This window comes from Xyrauchen texanus, chromosome 12, assembly GCF_025860055.1.
Source record: "Xyrauchen texanus isolate HMW12.3.18 chromosome 12, RBS_HiC_50CHRs, whole genome shotgun sequence".
Taxonomy (NCBI): Eukaryota; Metazoa; Chordata; class Actinopteri; order Cypriniformes; family Catostomidae; genus Xyrauchen; species Xyrauchen texanus.
Window position 1 is genome coordinate 23,457,978 of NC_068287.1, and position 22,224 is coordinate 23,480,201.

Below are 22,224 nucleotides of genomic sequence, written 5' to 3' on the forward strand. Positions count from 1 at the left end.
CATCGTAGGTGCATGTCCACTGTGAGAGACATAATCTTAAAAAAAAAAATCCAGAAATCACAATGTATGATTTTTTAACTATTTATTTGTATGATACAGCTGCAAATAAGTATTTGAACACCTGAGAAGATCAGTGTTAATATTTGGTACAGTAGCCTTTGTTTGCAATTACAGAGGTCAAACGTTTCCTGTAGTTTTTCACCAGGTTTGCACACACTGCAGGAGGGATTTTGGCCCACTCCTCCACACAGATCTTCTCTAGATCAGTCAGGTTTCTGGGCTGTCGCTGAGAAACACGGAGTTTGAGCTCCCTCCAAAGATTCTCTATTGGGTTTAGGTCTGGAGACTGGCTAGGCCACGCCAGAACCTTGATATGCTTCTTATAGAGCCACTCCTTGGTTATCCTGGCTGTGTGCTTCGGGTCATTGTCATGTTGGAAGACCCAGCCTCGACCCATCTACAATGCTCTAACTGAGGGAAGGAGGTTGTTCCCCAAAATCTCGCAATACATGGCCCCGGTCATCCTCTCCTTAATACAGTGCAGTCAGCCCTGTCCCATGTGCAGAAAAACACCCCTAAGCATGATGCTACCACCCCCATGCGTCACAGTAGGGATGGTGTTCTTGGGATGGTACTCATCATTCTTCTTCCTCCAAACACGGTTAGTGGAATTATGACCAAAAAGTTATATTTTGGTCTCATCTGACCACATGACTTTCACCCATGACTCCTCTGGATCATCCAAATGGTCATTGGCAAACTTAAGACGGGCCTTGACATGTGCTGGTTTAAGCAGGGGAACCTTCCGTGCCATGCATGATTTCAAACCATGACGTCTTAGTGTATTACCAACAGTAACCTTGGAAACGGTGGTCCCAGCTCTTTTCAGGTCATTGACCAGCTCCTCCCGTGTAGTTCTGGGCTGATTTCTCACCTTTCTTAGGATCATTGAGACCCCACGAGGTGAGATCTTGCATGGAGCCCCAGTCCGAGGGAGATTGACAGTCATGTTTAGCTTCTTCCATTTTCTAATGATTGCTCCAACAGTGGACCTTTTTTCACCAAGCTGCTTGGCAATTTCCCCATAGACCTTTCCAGCCTTGTGGAGGTGTACAATTTTGTCTCTAGTGTCTTTGGACAGCTCTTTGGTCTTGGCCATGTTAGTAGTTGGATTCTTACTGATTGTATGGGGTGGACAGGTGTCTTTATGCAGCTAACGACCTCAAACAGGTGCATCTAATTTAGGATAATAAATGGAGTGGAGGTGGACATTTTAAAGGCAGACTAACAGGTCTTTGAGGGTCAGAATTCTAGCTGATAGACAGGTGTTCAAATACTTATTTGCAGCTGTATCATACAAATAAATAGTTAAAAAATCATACATTGTTATTTCTGGATTTTTTTTTTAGATTATGTCTCTCACAGTGGACATGCACCTACGATGACATTTTCAGACCCCTCCATGATTTCCAAGTGGGAGAATTGCAAAATAGCAGGGTGTTCAAATACTTATTTTCCTCACTGTATATATATATATAAATGATGTGTTCAACAACAATGAAAGACTGGAATCACCCACAGTCAAACTGGTTGTAAAACCAACAATCATACTCCTCTAGATCTATGTCCCAACTCGCTCTCGGTGGTCAATGAGCAAGCGGCACCTGGTGGACCCATTGCAAAGAGGCACAAAGTCCATTTCACAATCATTCACTCTTTCTGGCCCTCTGTGGTGGAATGAGCTTCCAACCTCCACACGATCTGCTGAAACCATCTCAGCATTCAAGAAAGAGCTGAAAACTGTGAGCACTTAACTTGTCAGTGTGATACTGAAGATATCGTTGATATTTGTAAGACAATTGACTTGTGTTGTTCTTCATTTGTCCACAAGTCGCTGGATAAAAGCATCTACTAAATGTCTAATTGTAAATGTAAAAATTTACTCTTTTGACAGATATTGGCAGGCACTTCCTGCTGCCAGCAGCCATTTTTTCACTGAACCGATCTCTCCTAGTGCCTGCCACATTCAGAGATTTATCTTTTTTTTTTTTCTTCCATTAACACGTTTTTGACCAGGCGCCACTTTATATCCAGAAAATATGGAACTACTAACAAGTTCATAGATGGTGGATAAAACAAAGGTTGGAATGTGAAATGGGATATGAAAGAGTGTTGTTGCTATACATATACACTCACCTAAAGGATTATTATGAACACCTGTTCAATTTCTCATTAATGCAATTATCTAATCAACCAATCACATGGCAGTTGCTTCAATGCATTTAGGGGTGTGGTCCTGGTCAAGACAATCTCCTGAACTCCAAACTGAATGTCAGAATGGGAAAGAAAGGTGATTTAAGCAATTTTGAGCATGGCATGGTTGTTGGTGCCAGACGGGCCGGTCTGAGTATTTCACAATCTGCTCAGTTACTGGGATTTTCACGCACAACCATTTCTAGGGTTTACAAAGAATGTTGTGAAAAGGGAAAAACATCCAGTATGCGGCAGTCCTGTGGGTGAAAATGCCTTGTTGATGCTAGAGGTCAGAGGAGAATGGGCCGACTGATTCAAGCTGATAGAAGAGCAACTTTGCCTGAAATAACCACTCGTTACAACCAAGGTATGCAGCAAGGCATTTGTGAAGCCACAACACGCACAACCTTGAGGCGGATGGGCTACAACAGCAGAAGACCCCACCGGGTACCACTCATCTCCACTACAAATAGGAAAAAGAGGGTACAATTTGCAAGAGCTCACCAAAATTGGACAGTTGAAGACTGGAAAAATGTTGCCTGGTCTGATGAGTCTCGATTTCTGTTGAGACATTCAGATGGTAGAGTCAGAATTTGGCGTAAACAGAATGAGAACATGGATCCATCATGCCTTGTTACCACTGTGCAGGCTGGTGGTGGTGGTGTAATGGTGTGGGGGATGTTTTCTTGGCACACTTTAGGCCCCTTAGTGCCAATTGGGCATCGTTTAAATGCCACGGTCTACCTGAGCATTGTTTCTGACCATGTCCATCCCTTTATGGCCTCCATGTACCCATCCTCTGATGGCTACTTCCAGCAGGATAATGCACCATGTCACAAAGCTCGAATCATTTCAAATTGGTTTCTTGAACATGACAATGAGTTCACTGTACTAAAATGGCCCCCACAGTCACCAGATCTCAACCCAATAGAGCATCTTTGGGATGTGGTGGAACGGGAGCTTCGTGCCCTGGATGTGCATCCCACAAATCTCCATCAACTGCAAGATGCTATCCTATCAATATGGGCCAACATTTCTAAAGAATGCTTTCAGCACCTTGTTGAATCAATGCCATGTAGAATTAAGGCAGTTCTGAAGGCGAAAGGGGGTCAAACACAGTATTAGTATGGTGTTCCTAATAATCCTTTAGGTGAGTGTATTTTCACCAATGTCTGCTTTCTTAGTAGGCCATTTTCCTCAGCTCTGCTGAACCCCATAGAAACAAATCAATACATTTGAGCCAATAAAAATGCTGTTTTATATTCAGCCTCTTTGTCTTTGTAGCATCTTTTTTTCACTAAAAAAGATTTTGGAGTGCTTGTTAGAGTTGTTTAGTTGTGCTTGAAAAGTTATGCCTCTTTCAGAGCAATAATGACTTGCAAAATGTTTGTGTATGTGAGAAGGGACTCTTAGGTATTGGCTAAACCACTGATTAAAAACAAAGTCTGCTTTCAGTCTAGTGCCTATTAATTACAGTATGCAAAATAAAGGTGACAAGTGTGTTGATGGACCCATCAATATGAATACTTGGATACCACATTAGCAACTGTTTCTGATTACTGTGATATGCCTGCATGTCCTTCATATTGGAGAGGTCAAAAGTTCCTGTAGTTCCATTAAAGTGAATTGACAAATGCCGTCTGGAGCAGTCTGTTCCAACCGATTTTCACACAATTTGGTTTGTCATAATGTGGGATAATTCTGCATATTGCAGAATATTCATATTATATTTGTATTATCATATCATATTTATATTATATTTTTAATGTAAAATTCAAAATTAAGCAGACTATTGGTGAATTACTTTTGTAAAGTTTATTGATCATCATAGCACAGCCTTATTGCTCTAAGCTAATTAAAGCAGTGGGATAAGTGATCTTTAAAGCAATGGCTTGGATGATCATAAAGCATGAAATTAATCTAGATCCTAAACTGATCCAAAAACATTCATAATACATTTAGTTATTCATATATCTTTGATATCAGTCATCATTCACAAGCCGGTGCTGGGCAACTCCCCCACCACCACATACCTCCATTGCCCAACTCAGGCCGGGTAGCCATCAGTCCTGCCAAGTACCCCCCCAGAGCCAGATACCAACATGTGACCAACTTGTGAGACCTCTCAAACTGTGAATAATAGGAGTTTGAGCCACTTATCCCAATTTTTAGCATCGTCGGGAAGGAAATTTCGGATTAAATCGTTCCACCAAGGCATCCGATTGAGGGTGATAAATGCTGGTACGAATCGATTTAATCCCCAATAATTCGTACAGTTCTTGTAGTGTATGTTACATAAATGTAGTGCCTTGATCAGTGAGGATTTCTTTTGGGATCCCCACTCGGGAGATTATTCTGAAGAGTGTCTCTGCAACACTATGTGTGGAGATGTTGCGTAGAGGCACTTTTTCCGGATATCGCATTGCGTAGTCCAGCAGAACCAACACAAAGCGATGCCCACGTGCCGTCTGCTCTAATGGCCCGACGAGATTCATACCAATTCTTTTGTAGGGAACCTTTATCAATGGAAGCAGGTGCAATGGCGCTCTTGGGGTGGCTGATGGATTCACCAGCAGACCTTCAAGGCATGCTGCACACCACCTGTGGACATCCCTGCGAATGCCCAGCAAATAGAATTGGGCCATTAGACGGTTCAGTGTTTTCCCTTGTCCTAAGTGACATGCCATCGGATTATAATGAGCCATCTGGAATAGCATTTTCTGAAGGCTCTTCTGTATTACAATTGGGCTGTATCCTCATTTGTCTGGGCGTCCTGCGTCACTCGTTACAACTGATCCTTAACAATTGAAAAATACAGATATGAGAGTTGCAATGTCTGACTGGAGACGTTGACCATCAATCAATTTCACTTGATCAAACTGTGTGCCTAAGGGTTTCATCTCAAGTCTGCTCCAGAGGGAAATCCCTGAGGAAGACAAAATTTCCCCCTTATTACATCATCCTAACATGGAGCTGACGTAGACACCCCGGCTCTGCCTCCCCAGAAGGCGCATTGCAAACCATACACCGAGTCGCTTTGTTACAGGACCCATTCAGACAAATTTCTCTCAATACAGTTGTAAATGCCAGACAATCTGTACCCAAAATTAGTGGATGGATGAGGCAGGGACTAACTGCCACCTCTACTCTATTATTTTGCACTTTAAATGGAATAATGATGGACACCGATATCTTGGATATCCCCATGCACACACCTCACCTTCACCCTTTGATCTTGAACCAGGCATTGATGGAGGTTTGGAATTGGAGGTTTGAATCCACCAAGGCCTGGTATGTACCACCCTCAATACTCACAGGTATGTGTACATCCCAGCTCAATCAGGGGCAGCCTGCGTTGTGTCGGTGACCCGAACCAGCGCATGGGGTCATTGGTCCTGGAAATGCCCGGGCTCCCCGCAGCTCCAGAAAACCGGCCCAGACTTCACACCCATGACAGCGGATTCACCAACCTGGGAGTAAGAGCAGAGAGGGACATGGGGAACTGGCAGGTTGCTCAGTACCCGAAGCCGGGGAGCCGGTTTGGGAGGGGGAACTCCACATTTCCGGGGAGGAGTAACAGGACGGGAGGAAGGGGGGGAAGAAAAGGAGGGGAGACAGGAGAGAGAGAGAAGAAAGTGGATCTCAAGGCTCGCCGGCTCCCGAATATGCAGCCAGATGGTCCTCTACCAGCTGGATACCAGTGGGCACTGGACCCACTCTGCCATCCCTCTTGAAAGCCGAGCAATAAACTGCTCGAGTACCACCAGGTTGATCAAAGTCCTGACGTCACCTTGTTCAGCTAGCAACCACCGCTGGCAGGTGTCCAGGAGCTTCTGGGCAAACAGGGGGACATGCTCGCCAAGGGTCAGCGAGTGGAAACGTTGGCTATGATCGGCGAGATCCAAATCAGAAGGTACTTTTATTCCTTTTTCAGCGTAACATCAGCAAACACAGTCAGCTTTGTGTCTCTCTTGATCACACTGGTGTATGGCTCGCTCTTAAATCTGCCTTGAACTCTCACTGCAATGAGAAACAGCTGTAAGAGACAATCATTGACAGGTGATGATTCTTACCATTCTCATCTCCCGATCTTGCTCTCCATTTACAAGCTGGCACTCGACCATGCCCCGACCACCACACTATCATATAAAAATATTATGGGCTTTAGTAAACTGTGTGATTAGTTATGGACAACCAGATTAAGAGAGGTTCACGACAAGTGCACAGTCGTAATAATCTAAATGTATTCTCCAAACCCGAGAGTATTCATCTCTTCCATACAGCACTTTTAATTATTATGAACTCTCAGACTTTTTAAAATGCCATGGTATTTTTTTTGTTTTGTTGGTGTTATGTCTAATTTTTCTAGGCTGAAACTGTCAAATGTGGTGTCATGTGAAATATTGTCTTGTCATATGACTTATTATAGCACAAGTTATGTTTCATAGAGTTAAGTGTATGGCCAACTAGTAATTTTATAAATCTCTTTGACGGTAATTTGCTGTGCACACAACATTTATACATAAGGCCCAGCTGTGAGTTTTTGTGGTGTACTGCTAAAGTTGCTCCAGATGTGTCACTGTGTGACATGTGGTTTCCTTATGACCATGGCTACTGTACACAAACTATTCTTTTGTTTGTAAACATGCTCTGTCAAATTTAAGCCTTAGTTAATCCTAATAATATGGTTTAAAATTAAAATGAGTCCCCCTCAGTGTTGCCAACTATTTTCAATGGAAAGTAGCTAAAGCCTGCTCGAAAAGTAGCTAAATGTCGCCAGATGACGTCATGCGTTATTAGCATATTAATGACGTCATCGTGTCATATTTGCATTCTGCCTAATTTGTTGGTACTGTAGCCTACTTCAGTTTATAATAACGGTTATCTCCCCTAAACCGTGCTCATACTGTTTTTATATAAGTATATAGCCGAATGTCCAGTAAAACGGTTCTCAATTACATGTTTTCTGTTAGACAACGGAACGGAACGGAACTTAGCTAACGTTACATGTTTATGAGTTTGAAGAAGGTTTATTGTTGTGTTTGGATAAGTAAAATGTATAGAGTCTGTAAATATACGATCTGAAGTCGGAGAGTTCAGAAACCGAACCGAATGAACTAAAACTCTGATTAGTAGTGAATATAAGCGCATGCCAAGAAAAAACGGTCAAATTAAATGTTTTGAATTAAAACAAAGGAGAAGGCAGCTGCTATGTGATCACTGATTGGTTCCTGCTAACACAGCGTGCACATGCGCAGTTCATTCATGTCTATGTCCGCTGGCGTGCAGTCAACGGAATGTGCTGCTCCTCTCAGCCGCTCACTGAACAGAGCAGACGCAGCGGGGAAGTAGGTCCTCACCTTGCAGTACTGGCGATATTTGGAATTTGGAAAGTTGCTAAGGTTTGTCCAAAAAGTCGCTAGATTTGTCGCTAGTCGCTTTTTTGAAAAAATGTCGCTAAAGGGGTCTGAAAAGTCGCTAAAAATAGCGACAAAGTCGCTAAGTTGGCAACAATGGTCCCCCTCCACATACTGTGCTAATGTCACAGTCTTTTCAGCTGTGGTTTAAAATATTCAGTACTTTGTATTGAGAATTTCACTTAATTTCTGAGATTTGCACCCAACTCATGTGTAGTGCCAATGGCATCATTTTGAAACTTTTAAATTGCAATCCTTACAAACAGTACCATGTTATTTCCATAGTATTCACCTTTTAGTTGTGATATTATGGTAAAACCATGTTTTTTGGACACTACCACAATGGAAATGCCATTGTATTCTTTGGAGTACTTTGGAGTACCATTAATGACCCCATGAAATTGCTTGACAAGTGCTGTGTTAATGTATTTCCTATTTAAACTAAACATATTAAAGTAGGGACATCACATATTAAGGGTTATTTGGAAAATCAGGGGGAGGGACATTCTAATTCTAAAGAGCATTAAATTGGACAACAGTCTGTGTTGTGCAAGATGGGTCTTAAATATTTTTTGGTCTACCTGGATGAGGGAGGGGACAAGGGGAGGGAAACAGAAATAGTTAAAATAGGGCGGGAACTTCCTGTAACAGTGTAGTACCTCCCCAAAAAAAACTGTAAAATTAAAAAAAGATGGAAAAGGCCAACGCGGAGCGGCAGAGAGAGTGAGGAGAGAGCCCCTCCGCGTTCCCGGCGACTCGTGGGGACACTCCTCCGCACCTGGCAGCGGCCCTGCCGCTCCAGGCAGTCGGGGAGTCGCTTCTCTCCTCCCCTCGCTGATGGCGGCTATTCCCCACGTCCGGGCAGCCGGGCTACTCCGTCCCCCGTCGACGACCGCGGTGCTCCCCTGGATGGACGGCAGTGTTGAGGACTGCGCGACGGGCATCCCTCCTCCCTCCCGGGTTTTTGGTATCCGTGTAAAGCAGTTCAATGGAAAGGAGGAGGCGAGAACCGGCTTGACAAATTAAATAATAATTGAATGAATAAATAAACCAAAAGACACAAACAGACATGACGGTCAGCTGACCGTAAACGATCTCTCTCTCCTCGCACCACCTTCCACAGTCAGCCTTTATCCCTCTCTGGGGCTCAATTAGCCTGATAAGGGACAGGGTGTGTATAATCACGACCCGTCCCCGCCCTCCACCCTGTCACAACGTGTATATCTGCTAAAAGTTCATTTTCGCAACTTTTAGGACATGGAATAAAAGCCATATTGAGTCTTCTAAGTAGACTTTTGGCTATACTAGCACAATACCATGGTCATTACATTAATTTACATTAATGCATTTGGCAGACGCTTTTATCCAAAGCGACTTTTATTACAGGGACAATCCCCCCGGAGCAACCTGCCTTGCTCAAGGGCCCAACAGTGGCATCTTGGTGGTGCTGGGGCTTGAACCCCCGACCTTCTGGTCAGTAACCGTGAGCCTCAACCACTGAGCCACCACTGCCCCATGGTCATATTTTATTATCTATTTCAGATAAAGAGAACACATCTGCGGGGCTATAAAATGCATTCTTGTTGTAACCCATTTGTCTTACTGTGGCTTCATCTGTTATCCAGATCTCTCGATGCTGCTCCCATTACGCATTACAGCTCTGATCTGTGTCTACAATTTGAACAACTGCACGTCTCTATACAAAGCCTCTGGACAATAGATGAGTCCCTGTTTTTCAGAGCTTTCCAGTGACCTCTCACTCGGTCTTTTCTGTGTGTCATCACATACTTTACTCTGCTGTTCCACTTTGGATGGGCTGCAGAGTGTGATGAGTTACAGAGGATCTTATTTCTACACTACACCTCATAATATTCTTCTGTCTAGAAAAATGGATATGCAGAATCAATCATGGCTGCACTGTTTCTCCCCTTGTTAGTCTGTAGTCCTGTAGTCAGTTCTTTGATTTTTCATTAGAGCATCTGTCTCTTTAATCCATTCCAATATTTTAGCACTGTGGAATAACAGTTTGCAAGAGTCTTCTAAAACGGCTCTTGTGCAAATATACACTCACTGAAAACTTTATTAGGAACACCTGTACACCTACTTATTCATGCGATTATCTAATTAGCCAATCATGTGACAGCAGTGCAATGCATAATATCAGGCAGAAATGGGTCAGGAGCTTCAGTTAATGTACACATCAACCATCAGAATGGGCTGGTTTGAGAATTTCTGTAACTGCTGATCTCCTGGGATTTTCACACTCAACACTCTCTAGAGTTTACTCAGAATGGTGCCAAAAACAAAAAAACATCCAGTGAGTGGCAGTTCTGTGGACGGAAGCGTCTTGTTGATAAGAGAGGTCAACGGAGAATGGCCAGATTGTTCGAATTGACAGAAAGTCTACGGTAACTCAAATAACCACTCACATAATTGTAATGAGCAGAATAGCATCCATCCATCCATCCATCCATCTGCAACCGCTTATCCGAAGTCGGGTCACGGGGGCAGCCGCTCCAGCAGGGGGCCACAAACTTCCCTATCCCGAGCCACATTAACCAGCTCTGACTGGGGGACCCCGAGGCATTCCCAGGCCAGTGTGGAGATGTAATCTCTCCACCTAATCCTGGGTCTTCCCCTTGGCCTCCTCCCAGCTGGACATGCCTGAAACACCTCACTAGGGAGGCAGCCAGGGGGCATCCTTACCAGATGCCCAGACCACCTCAACTGACTCCTTTCGATGCAAAGGAGCAGCGGCTCTACTCCGAGCTCCTCATGGATGACTGAGCTCCTCACCCTATCTCTAAGGGAGAAGCCCACCACCCTTCTGAGGAAGCCCATTTCGGCCGCTTGTACTCGCGACCTAGTTCTTTCGGTCATGACCTAGCCTTCATGACCATAGGTGAGGGTAGGAACAAAAATTGACCGGTAGATCGAGAGCTTTGCCTTCTGGCTCAACTCTCTTTTCGTGACAACGGTGCGATAGAGCGAGTGCAATACCGGCCCCGCTGCCCCGATTCTCCAGCCAACCTCCCGCTCCATTGTCCCCTCACTCGTGAACAAGACCCCGAGGTACTTGGGGCAATAGTAGAATTCCTTCACTTGGGGCAATACCTCCTTCCCTACCTGGAGTACGCACCTAAAGTCAATTTATTAGGACCAATTCCTAATAAAGTGTTCAATGAGTGTAAAATTTAAAATTCTCATTATTTACCTGCCCTCATGATGTTCCAAACCTGTATGAACTACTTTCTTCTGTGAAACACAAAATAAGTTATGCATAATGTTAGCCACAATTAAATATCATTAAATTTTTTTAAAAGGAAAGTTATTGCTGGCTGAGGCTGACATTCTGCATAACATCTCCTTTAGTGTTCCACACAAGAAAGAAAGTCATATAAGTTTAGAACGACATGAGGATGAGTAAATAATGACAACATTTTCATTATGTGGTGAATTATCCTAATTAATTAATTCAGTTCAGGTAATTTAAGGTGTGAAAGCACTGTTGTCATTTGTGAGTAATGTGTGAAGGCTTCTCAGCTGTTGTTTACCCCATGTAGACTGTAAGAGTACATGCTGAGATTCTGTTTGAGCCCTGTTTGTTGTGCTTCATTAAAGGCTCATTAAAGACAAAAAACTGCACCTCTCGAGCAAACATCTCCAGGCTCATATTTGTACCTCTAAATGTTTTCATACAACAAAGCAACCCAGTTTTGTCTCTGCTCGGAGCGAGTCAGTGTGATGTAATCTGCTGTTTTCACTTTGAGGAACAGATTTCACTGACCCATATTTTCGCTGTATTATCCCTTTGGATTAACCGTAGGCACTATAAAAAGATCTAAAGGAAGTATCTACAAAGCAGTCCTTAGAAATATTGTGGCAGAGTTTAGGTCTACACATTTAATACACTACTGTATGTGTATTGATATTAAAGGGTTAGTTCAGCCAAAAATGAAAATTCTCTCATGCTTTTCCAGATGTGTATGACTTTCTTTCTTCTGCTGAACACAAACATTTTTAGAAGAATATCTCAGCTCTGTAGCTCCTTAGAATGAAAGTAAATGGTGACCAGAACTTTGAAGCTCCAGAAAGCACATAAAGGCATCATAATAGTAGTCAATATGACTCCTGTGGTTAAATCAAAATCTTCAGAGAAGATATTTGATAAGTGTGGATGAAAAACAGATCAATATTTAAGTCCTGTTTTGCTATTAATTGTCCTCCCTGCCTTGTGGGTGGCGATATGCAAAAATAATGTATAAAACAAAAGAAGAACTCTAAGGAGTGAAGTTTGCTTAGGAAGGTTGTTTGAAACTGAGATTTATAGTTTAAAAAAAAAAGGACTTTTGATCTTTTTCTCACCCACACCTATCATATCTCATCTGAAGCATAAATCTAACCACTAGAATCTTATGGATTACTTTTATGCTGCCTTTATGTGCTTTTTAGCTTCAAACCTTTGGACCTTGTTGACTTAGATCCATTGTATGGATCTAAGGAGCTGGAATGTTTTTCTAAATATCTTCATTTGTGTTCAGCAGAAGAAAGTAAATCACACACATCTGGGATGGCATGAGGGTGAGCATATGATGAGAGAATTAAAATTTTTGGGTGAACTATCCCTTTACACTGCAATCAGTAACATATAATCATAATAGTTGGTGCTTACCCTTATTTCCATGATGACCTGATGACCAACAAGTTAATGGGCTACCTTGACAGGAAAGTGGAGGGAAAGAGAGAGGCAGTAGGATACAGACATGACACAGACCGAATGTGTCACAATCATGTGTGTCACCGGTCCTACTCGACCCACCCTGAGCAGGATTCAGACTGATGATTCCGACATGGGAGTTGGACAAGCTAGCAAGGAGGCTATAAAAGCCATGGCCTCTGGCTTTGGTCGCAGGGGACTGAGGTTTACACATTGCACCGTTACAAGTGCACAATACCCAATGTGCCACCGTTATGACCTCTAATAAACACTTAAACAATGAATGGCTCTGGTAGGCTTACATCAGTTACATATATGAAAAGAAAATACACATTAAGATTTGTTTTGCTTATTGTACAGTATTTAATATATGGCCATTTTAAAGAAATACCCCTACCATTGGAGTTGGTTTGATTGTAAAGCAATCTTGAGCTTTTGGAAAGTTGCTATATAAATCAAATGTGTTATTATTTATATTATTATATGATGCATATCCTGCCCTTGATAATGATTTTAGTATGATCATAACTACTGAAGCTGTATTAGATCACTTTAGATTAACACATAGTACACAGTCAGCGCTTTGATGATATTTGAGTTGTGCTCAGAATTGCATTCTTATTTGTTCACAGGCAAAACATTACACTATATCCAAAAAAAGAAAAAACAGCTAAAGAGACATCAATATTAGGCCAGCCTATTGATGTAAACAACTGAATAACTGAGAGGTAATGCGAAAATAGAATTTCTATTCTAAGTAGAAATCGGTGCTATATTCCACATAGCACACATTGGCATGCTCATTGCGGTGCCATCGTTTGGGGTCAAACCTAAAATAGCTTTCATATTAAACTCAAAGTCTGATTACGGATGCCAAAAGTTTGATACACAGACCAACTGAGAGAAAGAACACAAAGGTGGTGCATACTATATATAGCAATTCTCCTCTGTAACCTTTGCTACTTTAAATAGAAGCATCCACTTGATCCTCCATAAACCCAAGCAGCTCTTTGCTGGAGACTTACTCCATTGCTATGTTTTATTTCAAATCAGTTCTCACCCTGAATTGTTGAGACACACTATGCCAAGTCTGAGATGTGAAAGACTTAAAGGGTAACTAAACCCTAAACCAACTTTTTTTAGTTAATGATCTGTAAGCATGGGGCTTTATTAGTACTGGTCATTGATTCAAGTAATTTTTTTGACATTTGTGTGTAAAGTGTTTAAATTCTACAATATATGGTGTAAAAACGTCTGAGTGCTGCCCTCTTCAGGTTGAACGGGTGCTACTACAGTTGAATTTTCCTATTGGCTGTTGCGGTACTTGACGTGCGTGACAGCTGACGTAGCAGGTTCCAGCTCACCACGCCAGATTCATGTACATGTCGTCTTGCGACCGTGTGAGGAATAATAATAACATAGAGTCTGACAGCAGCTGTCAATTAATCCGTCACTACGAGTCTCAGGTGCACCCCCCGCTCAGCCCCGCACTCGGTTCGTTCCCTCTATCCCCGCCGGGGTCTGCCCACTTTTACAGCATTTTCAAATATTTCTAGTGGGTGGAGTCAGACTCTGAGCAGGTGTTTAGTTACCCTTTAAAGACATGCCAGAAAAAGACACACAGATGTTCTGTGTCACACTGAGGAACAGCTGTTGAAAACAGCACAGTATTGAGTCTGACTGATTAGATGGCTGCGAGCAGCTCTGCTCCAGATGGAATATGGACCTCATATGGCATTCTGATCTGCTTCCAAATTACACTGCTCATATTATAGACCAAATAGAAGCCCATTTACCAGGTGTGAAATGTTTTATCACCTACAGAGTAGTTAAATCAGTGGAATTTCTAACATGTCAAATCCGCTGGCTCCATGGTGTTTAGTAGGGCTGCAACTAATGATAATGCAACAATTAATCATGAGCTTGTGCCTTGATCTACTAGGTGTATTAAATGTGCTTACTAACAATAAAGAGGACAAAATCATCTTTTAAAAATACCTCTAAATGACATTCACTGAATTGCAAGGTAAAAAACGTAATTAAAAATTTTATTTTTTAAAATTAACTCAGTAAAAAATACATTTTTAAAAAGTTTACATTTTTTAAATGTTTTTGTTATCAATGTTTTTGTCTTGTTGTTAATTTTAACTAATCTAAACATCCTTAAAACAAGATACATTTACTTGAAAAGCAACATATATAGGGTGACCAGATTCCTGCTTGTGGAAAACAGGACAGCCCGCTCCCAGCAAAAATGAAATTGACGTATCCTGACCTATTTGCAGATCATTGCAATGTAAAGGGTGCATCTGCATCTGTAACTGTTGTCACTTTGTACTTTTCGCTGGCAGCAATTTTTCTCAGTCTGCTCTTGTCTTTCAAGAGTTTATCACAAAATGCAGAGCAGACCGGTCCAAAATGAAGATATACGAAAAGCATTGCCTTCATATCTGTTACACTGAGTTGAAATTTATCCGATGTCCATGTTGCGTTCATAAATGAGAACACACGCTCCACAGATACAACCTCCACAAATTGGCTAACACAAAACAATCTCCACAACCTTGGCTAAGACTCCAAAGTTGATGGCCTTGCTCTCCAGCTCATGAAAAACATCCGTCCATCTCCGTCTTGTTCGTGTTCCACTCAGTGACGCGACAAGTGACAATGTATTTCACGCAAGCCCATTCATAAAAGACCTTGGTTTCGTCAATCAATCTGAGAGCAGGGATTCAGGAGTAGAATTGTTCGAGGCTGCTCTGAATGTCTTTCCACTCTGGGATGTCTCTCAGTAGGGCCCACTCCAGTTTTTCTGTGTTCTCCAATGAGCGGCTGCTATTTTGGAGGTAATCCACCGATGCTAAATAAAAGTTTCTCACTGCACAAAATAAATAATCTGCTCACATATCAACAGCTTCAACCAGGGCATCCAACTGCTTTTAAATGACAGAGGGTGTGAATGATTCCTGCAAGACTTTTCTCAGGTCATGAATGTGCAAAGCTATGGCCATGTACAACAGAATGATAAGCAAAACGTCCTTCACTTGCGTGCACCTTGTCAGATTCTGAGCTTTGCTACACAAAAAAATCACTAACACTTGGTGTGGCACACTTACATTTAGCAGCATCCACATGCTTTTTTGTATGAACGTACTGCGCTGTGTCAGTGCGGCCTCCATGGCCGATAGAAAATCGAGCTCCACAAATCTCACACCTCACTTAAAAATCGTATTTTGTTGCAGTGCATAATGGGATAAGACAACACTCTCTCACCTTTTTGTTCACTTCGATCCATTTTTAACCCACAAAAATCAAACTCTCTTCTTAGTATCTCTTCTCAGCGGGGTATCGATGATTTTATTCACAATAAGATACACACCATGACACATTCCGTATATTATTATTCAATACGTCAAAAGCCATCATGTTATAACCTAGCTGCGGCAAACACACGCGAGGGACGATCCTCCCTGCGCCAGAGTGTGCACCAGCCGAGTACGGTTTCAATCTCTCCCCCTTAGATTGGGTCACTTCCCATGACTCATAGAAGCAGCGCTGACCGCACAGAGAAATGCCAGTTTTAAAGTTTGTTTATTTACATGATCCACTTCCTTATAATTTGAACTTTAAGAAAGGATACTTTAAACATATAATGCCAGGGTGTTTCCTTTTTATTCGCTCTGACAAGCAAACTTTGCTTAAGCGGAATGCCAGATCCAGCTCCGCTTTATTTCACAATGACACTGCTTCTGAATTTACTTATTTTGTATTTTTGCATTATAATTACCTCATACTTTGTGATCTACATCACCGGCTGTTTGGAAAGTTTGGAGCGCGTCTGGACTGTGAGCTGTGTCTTCTTCCACTCCTCAATCATGCACTCGAGCTGCTCTCGTGAGATATCATTTGAGTTTCATATGATCTCATGTTATGTTGAATGAGATCAAATGACTATTCAACATATTCAAAATTTTTGTCAACAATTTTTTATTGTTGATTTTCAGCCCTAATGTTTAGATGAATGGAAGCTTTGAACAGGTTTCCCAAACAATCCCCCTATCTGCCACTGGTTGGACTGAATGTCAGACCCAAACAGTTTCAACTAGTTCTGTGAGGAACAAACCAGAAATGTAAGTAATTATTTACAAATAATCTTGCACTCCTGTGAAGTTCACGCTTGTGTCCACTTCCAAGTTAAAAAAATAGAGCATCTTTTGTTGTTTTGTTTTTTGTTTTTTACAGCCTCTGGTCACTATAAACCACCATTGTATGGCAAGAACAGCATACCAATTTGGATTGACATGAGGGTTAGTATATGATGACTACATTTTATATTTGATGTGAACTATCCCTTGAAACTGGTAGCACATGGAGTTAGGACTACTTCAGGTTTTTTCTTCAATACTGTAAAGATGCTGGTGCAGAAGCAATTAAGAGGACACTGTTTTCATGTATACTGTATATTGCACATATCTTGATAATTCTGATGGGCTAATTAGACAGAAGGAACAACAGGATAATGATTCCTCTCAACTCTGTTTGCTAAAACAATATAATCACTGCTATTAGAAAAGTAACCATTCATCCTTGTTGCACAGAGAATGTGGAAGAGGACATAAGAACCTCACAGTCTATATACACCGTGACCATATTTAGTCTGATTCATATGAACAAGGTAGATGGCAAACTGTACTGAAAACAAACTGAAATGGGGTTTCATTTAAAGGCTGTCTCTGGGGGCTGCTCTCTCCACCATTTCCCAAACAGCATTGACTGAGTGCACAGCCATAAAGAGAGACTCTGTGGAGGGTTAAAGACTGGTGTTGCATTTCCTGCCAAACATGCATTCATTGAATCACACAGGATTCACCTACAGTGCCACCAGGAGGCCATGATGCAGGGTCCAGAAGAGTCCAGTGCAGTCTAGTTGATTAAGATTAGAATAAAAATAGATCAGGACAGTCACAGAACCAGTTTTATGGTTTTAGAAGACTTATAATATAGCGCTTCATATCGACTGATTTATGGTGATTTATTTTTATTTTTGGATGTATGTGTGTACTTTTTGAAGGTTGACAGCCTTTGGTTATTATGCAATATCAGCATACTGGTTTGGAATGACAGAATTGTTTTTTAGAATGACCTTATTCACTTTATCACCATCTGTAATTTTTGATGGGAATGACAACAAGGTTATGAGGTTACTGTTGTTTAAAGTGTTTCGGATTGTTCTGCAGACGAAACATGAAAAAAACTACTTTTTAAAAAAGAAATTTCAATTGGCAAAAAACTCCACACAACATGAGTTGTGAAAAATTTGATGTTCCAGAAGCTTTATACCAACTTATACAGTGTGTTACATTGAATAGACTATCCCTCCAATCCCTCACAACCTTGTTTTCATTTACATAAAAAATCTAATATAAATGTACTGTGAAGTAGGTTTATTCCTCTATAAAGTTGAAATGCAATGCAGAGTTTGAGGTTCTGTGTGCAAGTGTGCAGTTTTGGTTCACTCTCTGTAATGCAGCTATTAGTTGTGGTGTGATCCAGCTCTAGTAAACTAATTCTCAGCATGTTGCTCACTCACACTTGCTCTCAAAGTTACTGTATAATCCTAGAATAGAGTATTTTCCATTGCAAATGCAAAATATGAGCCTTAGATCAGATCATTACTGCTCAAAGCCTGCTCACACTTATTTGTGGAAGAGTTGTTACACATTGCTGCAAATAATGTATATAAAACACTAGTTTCATAGAACAAGCTGAAATGTCCTTACTCCCACAGTTTACTTCTGTAACTTGTTTCATCATATTTATCCCTTTTCTTTTCTGTCTCTCTTTTCATTCTTTAGAGTTGCTGGGCTCTGCCAAGAAGGTGAATGTCAACTTCCAGGACACTGATGGGTGAGTCGGACATATAAGGACCTTTTTTGGATCCATGGGCAGACCTTTGTAAACATGGTCAGGATTTCTGACTGACTGCCAAATGTCTTTAGGTTCTACCAGAGATTATGTGCTTACAACTTGTTGGTTCAAAAAAAATAATAATATTAGTGTTTTTAGTGTCTTTTCCCCAGTCACTCTCTCTTCTATCTCTACCTTAGATGTTCCCTTTATCTCCCAGTTTACCTCCATCTACATTACAGAATGCTAACAGTTCTGTAATTTATACTTCTTAAAGGGAAAGTTCACCCAAAAATGAAAATTCTCTCATAATTTACTCACCCTCATGCCATCCCAAAATATCTTTCTTCTTTAGAACACAAAGAGTTTCAGAAGAATATTTCAGCTCTGTAGGTCCTCACAATGCAGGTGAATGGGTACCAACATTTTGAAGATCCAAAACGCACATAAAGGCAATATGAAAGTAATCCATAAGACTCTAGTGGTTACATTTATATCTTCAGAAGCGATATGATAGGTGTACGTGAGAAACAGACATGAATAATCCCTTTAAGTGTATATCAGCATAATATCAGCATCTAAATGTCAATGTATGTATAAGTGACTTATAAGTATGAAAATGCAGATAGTCTGGCCTCTGTGCTGTAAAATCTGTTTCAGCTAACCATGGTCTTATACTGTATGTCAGCTATTGCCCTTGCTTCATCTGTGTGTAAATTAGGCTGTTTTCATCAATGCTCAGACCACATAAGTATTAAGGACAAAAGTGAGCAAACATGCCTATACAATTGCCCCAAAATATTTGGACACACTTACAAATGTCTGAATTTCATTGCATTAGAAACAAACTATCAAACCAAATGGCATCTGCAAACAAATACAATTATGCAAGACCTTTTGTCAGAACTAGCTTCACTATTTTAGCCATTTTCAATGACTTTTCATCAGCTGTTCTCAAGGTGATTTTAGTAATGGATGAAGTCAGTTCGCCATATTAACCTTGGATTAACAACTGTATGTTCTTCAAAGTTTGACATCCAGAAATTTCCAAATACTTTGAACTATACATCTATTGTTTTATATTTTGAAATTAAAAAATTTCTTAGTAGAAATGTTTGCGTGTTTATGCTATATTTCTTTAAAATAATCAACATCATATCAACATTATATAGATCATATAATGCAAAGACATTTATAGATGTCAAATGTGACTTAAGTGTACAAATACTTTCTTGGGCAACTGTATGTTGCACAATATTTTTATATCTCCATCACTTATAAAGGCTGACTTCATTATGATAGTATCACAGGCATAATTGCTGTCATTCAAATGGGCCCTGCCACATACAATAACTCTTCCAGTACACCAGAGCTGAAGAGAAGAAAATGCTGTTTGTTACGATGTGTTGAGATATAAAGCAGACGTTGTGGTTTGTGGCTTGGCACAGATCAGCAAACCACCTGTGTTAATGCAGCATATTCTAAGCCATTTATTATGCTATGTGGACTGTTATTCCCATTAATGCAGCTGAATAAAACAATGGAATAAAAAATTATGATACAGCAGGGTTCCAGTCTTACTGTGAGATGGGATTTATGTGGACAACACTTCACATACTGGTGGCTGGAATGGAGATAATGGAAGATTGATACTTTGTAACAAGATGTTGTTAGTACAACTAGTTTTCTGTTATGTAATGCATTACAGGAGCTTCTGTGTATCATTCAGAGGTTTTAGATTTAGTAGATATCTTCCACCGGAGCTGCTCCCATCTGTTTTGTAGTCTGGCTGTGACCCAGATGCTGTGATCCAAGATTTGAAGGAGGAACTTATGAATGAACTTATTTAATAAATACAATTTTGTCAATTGTGATGACATTTTCAGTGTTATAGAAGTTGATCTTGCCATCTTTCTAGTCCATTATTCATGGCTGTCACGAGAATAGAAAAGGTGATCGAATTGAAAATAATTAAAAAATATAAAACTACTGTTCCCTTTCTGTCACTCACTCGATGTTGTGTCGATGAAGTGACACTAGAGGTCACTCTTGGGAGCCCGAGACACCTCTGATCTTTGATAAAAGGCCAATGGGAATTGGCGAGTGGTATTTGCATGCCACTCCCCCGAACATACGTGTATAAAGGAGCTGGCGTGCGAACCGCTCATTCAGATTTTCTCATCGGAGCCGAGTGGGTGATGTTCCTTGAGCTGAATTCCCACGGCTTCCCATTCACCTCTGCTTTTCTGGAAGGATTTCCCCCTGCGCTGGTACACTGCAGAGATCGCCCCTGGACACATTGGTAGAATAAACTGAAAGAGTATATTCTAAAAGAGTATAATCCTGAAAGAGTATATTTCAAAAGAGCGGCACATACGGAAACATCTTTTAAAGACGCATCTTTTTAAAGATGCCTTTCCGTTTGTGTGTCATTCCTGGTTGCGGTTGTTATCTCTCGCCTTCCGAAGGCCACGATCGCTGTCTTTAGTGTCTGGGTGCTGCTCATGTGCAGACATTGTCAGGGATGGGTCATGTCCTCACTGCGAGAACATGACCATGGCAACTTTGCGGCTCCCTGCCTCGGTCCTTATACCTACAGGTATAAGGCCAGGACGGCTAGCACTGGGGGCGATTTGGGCACCTCAATGGGACCACCTCCACCGGGTGGAGCTCCCAATCCCCAGCACGCTAGTTTCCCCTGATCAGGCTTCCAGATGAGGCTCATCTCAGGGCGAGTTCGACTTCTTGTTTGGGGCCCGCAAAGGCGATGAGCTCTCAAGCACAGCATCGGAGAGCGGGCACGTCCAGTCGGATGCGGAAACCTCGGCTGGGCTTCCCCCCTTGGGTATGGTTGCCCAGTCACAGGCTGACGCCGAAATGAAGGACATGCTTTCCCGGGCAGCCGCGAGCATGGGGCAAGAGTGGAACCCTCCGCTCTCCCCTGAACCTCTCCCCGCTCACAGCCCCGCCCCGACCCAGATACTTCTTCCCGGAAGTGCACGAGGAGCTGACAGGGTCGTGGGAGGCACCTTTTACTGCCCGGTCCCGATTTTTCAGCTCCCCCGCCCTCACTACCCTTGATGGTAGGGCGGCCAAGGGGTACTCGTGATGCCCCCAGTGGATAATGCGCTCGCGGTGCACCTATGCCTGCAGAGCGCCACCACCTGGCTTGGGCACCCGAAGCTCCAGTCCATAGCCTGAAGGTTTACGCAAGTCCACCAAGCCAAAGCGCTAAAACAGCTGGGTTGATCCGCCCCGGAATTGATGCAGGAACTGTGTTCGGCAATTGACCTCGCCCTCCAGGCAACAAAGGTCATGGTGCGGTCTCTCGGGCGGGCGATGTCCACCTTGTTGGTCTAGGACCACCACCTTTGGCTCAACCTGGTTGAGATGAGAGATGCTGACAAGGCATGGTACCTTGACTTCCCGATTCCCCAGGCTGGCCTATTCCTGGGCTAGCCTGTCCCTATTTTTTGGTCAGTCGACTTGTCCCCAAAGGGCCGTTCGAGGCACATAACAGCGTTGGGGGAGGTTACGTGTTGGCCTGGTGCGCTGGCTACGAGGCACACAGTAGTCTACCCATCTCGGACCGCCAGTTCACGTAACAGTTCAGCTAGTTGTGACGTTTGTATAGGGACCCCTTGTGTCACTTCATTGACACAACGTCGAGTGAGTGACAGATAGGGAACGTCCTGGTTACTTCCGTAACCTCCGTTCCCTGATGGAGGGAACAAGACGTTGTGTCCCTCCTACCACAACACTGGACTACCTGCTGAAATTGCCGGGACCTTCTCTCTGGGCTCCTCAGCACAAAATCTGAATGAGTGGTTTGCATGCCAGCTCCTTTATACCCATATGTTCAGGGGAGTGATGCGCAAATACCACTCGCCAATACCCACTGGCCTTTTTTCAAAGATCAGAGGTGTCTCG

At 42.2% G+C, this 22,224-nt stretch overlaps 1 protein-coding gene across 1 annotated transcript in view; it reads left to right on the forward strand.

Annotated features, from left to right (window-relative positions):
• Positions 1 to 22,224, forward strand: part of caskin1 (CASK interacting protein 1) — a 158,053-nt gene that overhangs the window by 77,423 nt on the left and 58,406 nt on the right. Inside the window, exon 2 of the mRNA XM_052140113.1 lies at positions 18,243 to 18,294. Coding sequence (XP_051996073.1) covers positions 18,243 to 18,294 — 52 coding nt within the window. The remainder of the gene's footprint in view (positions 1 to 18,242; positions 18,295 to 22,224) is intronic.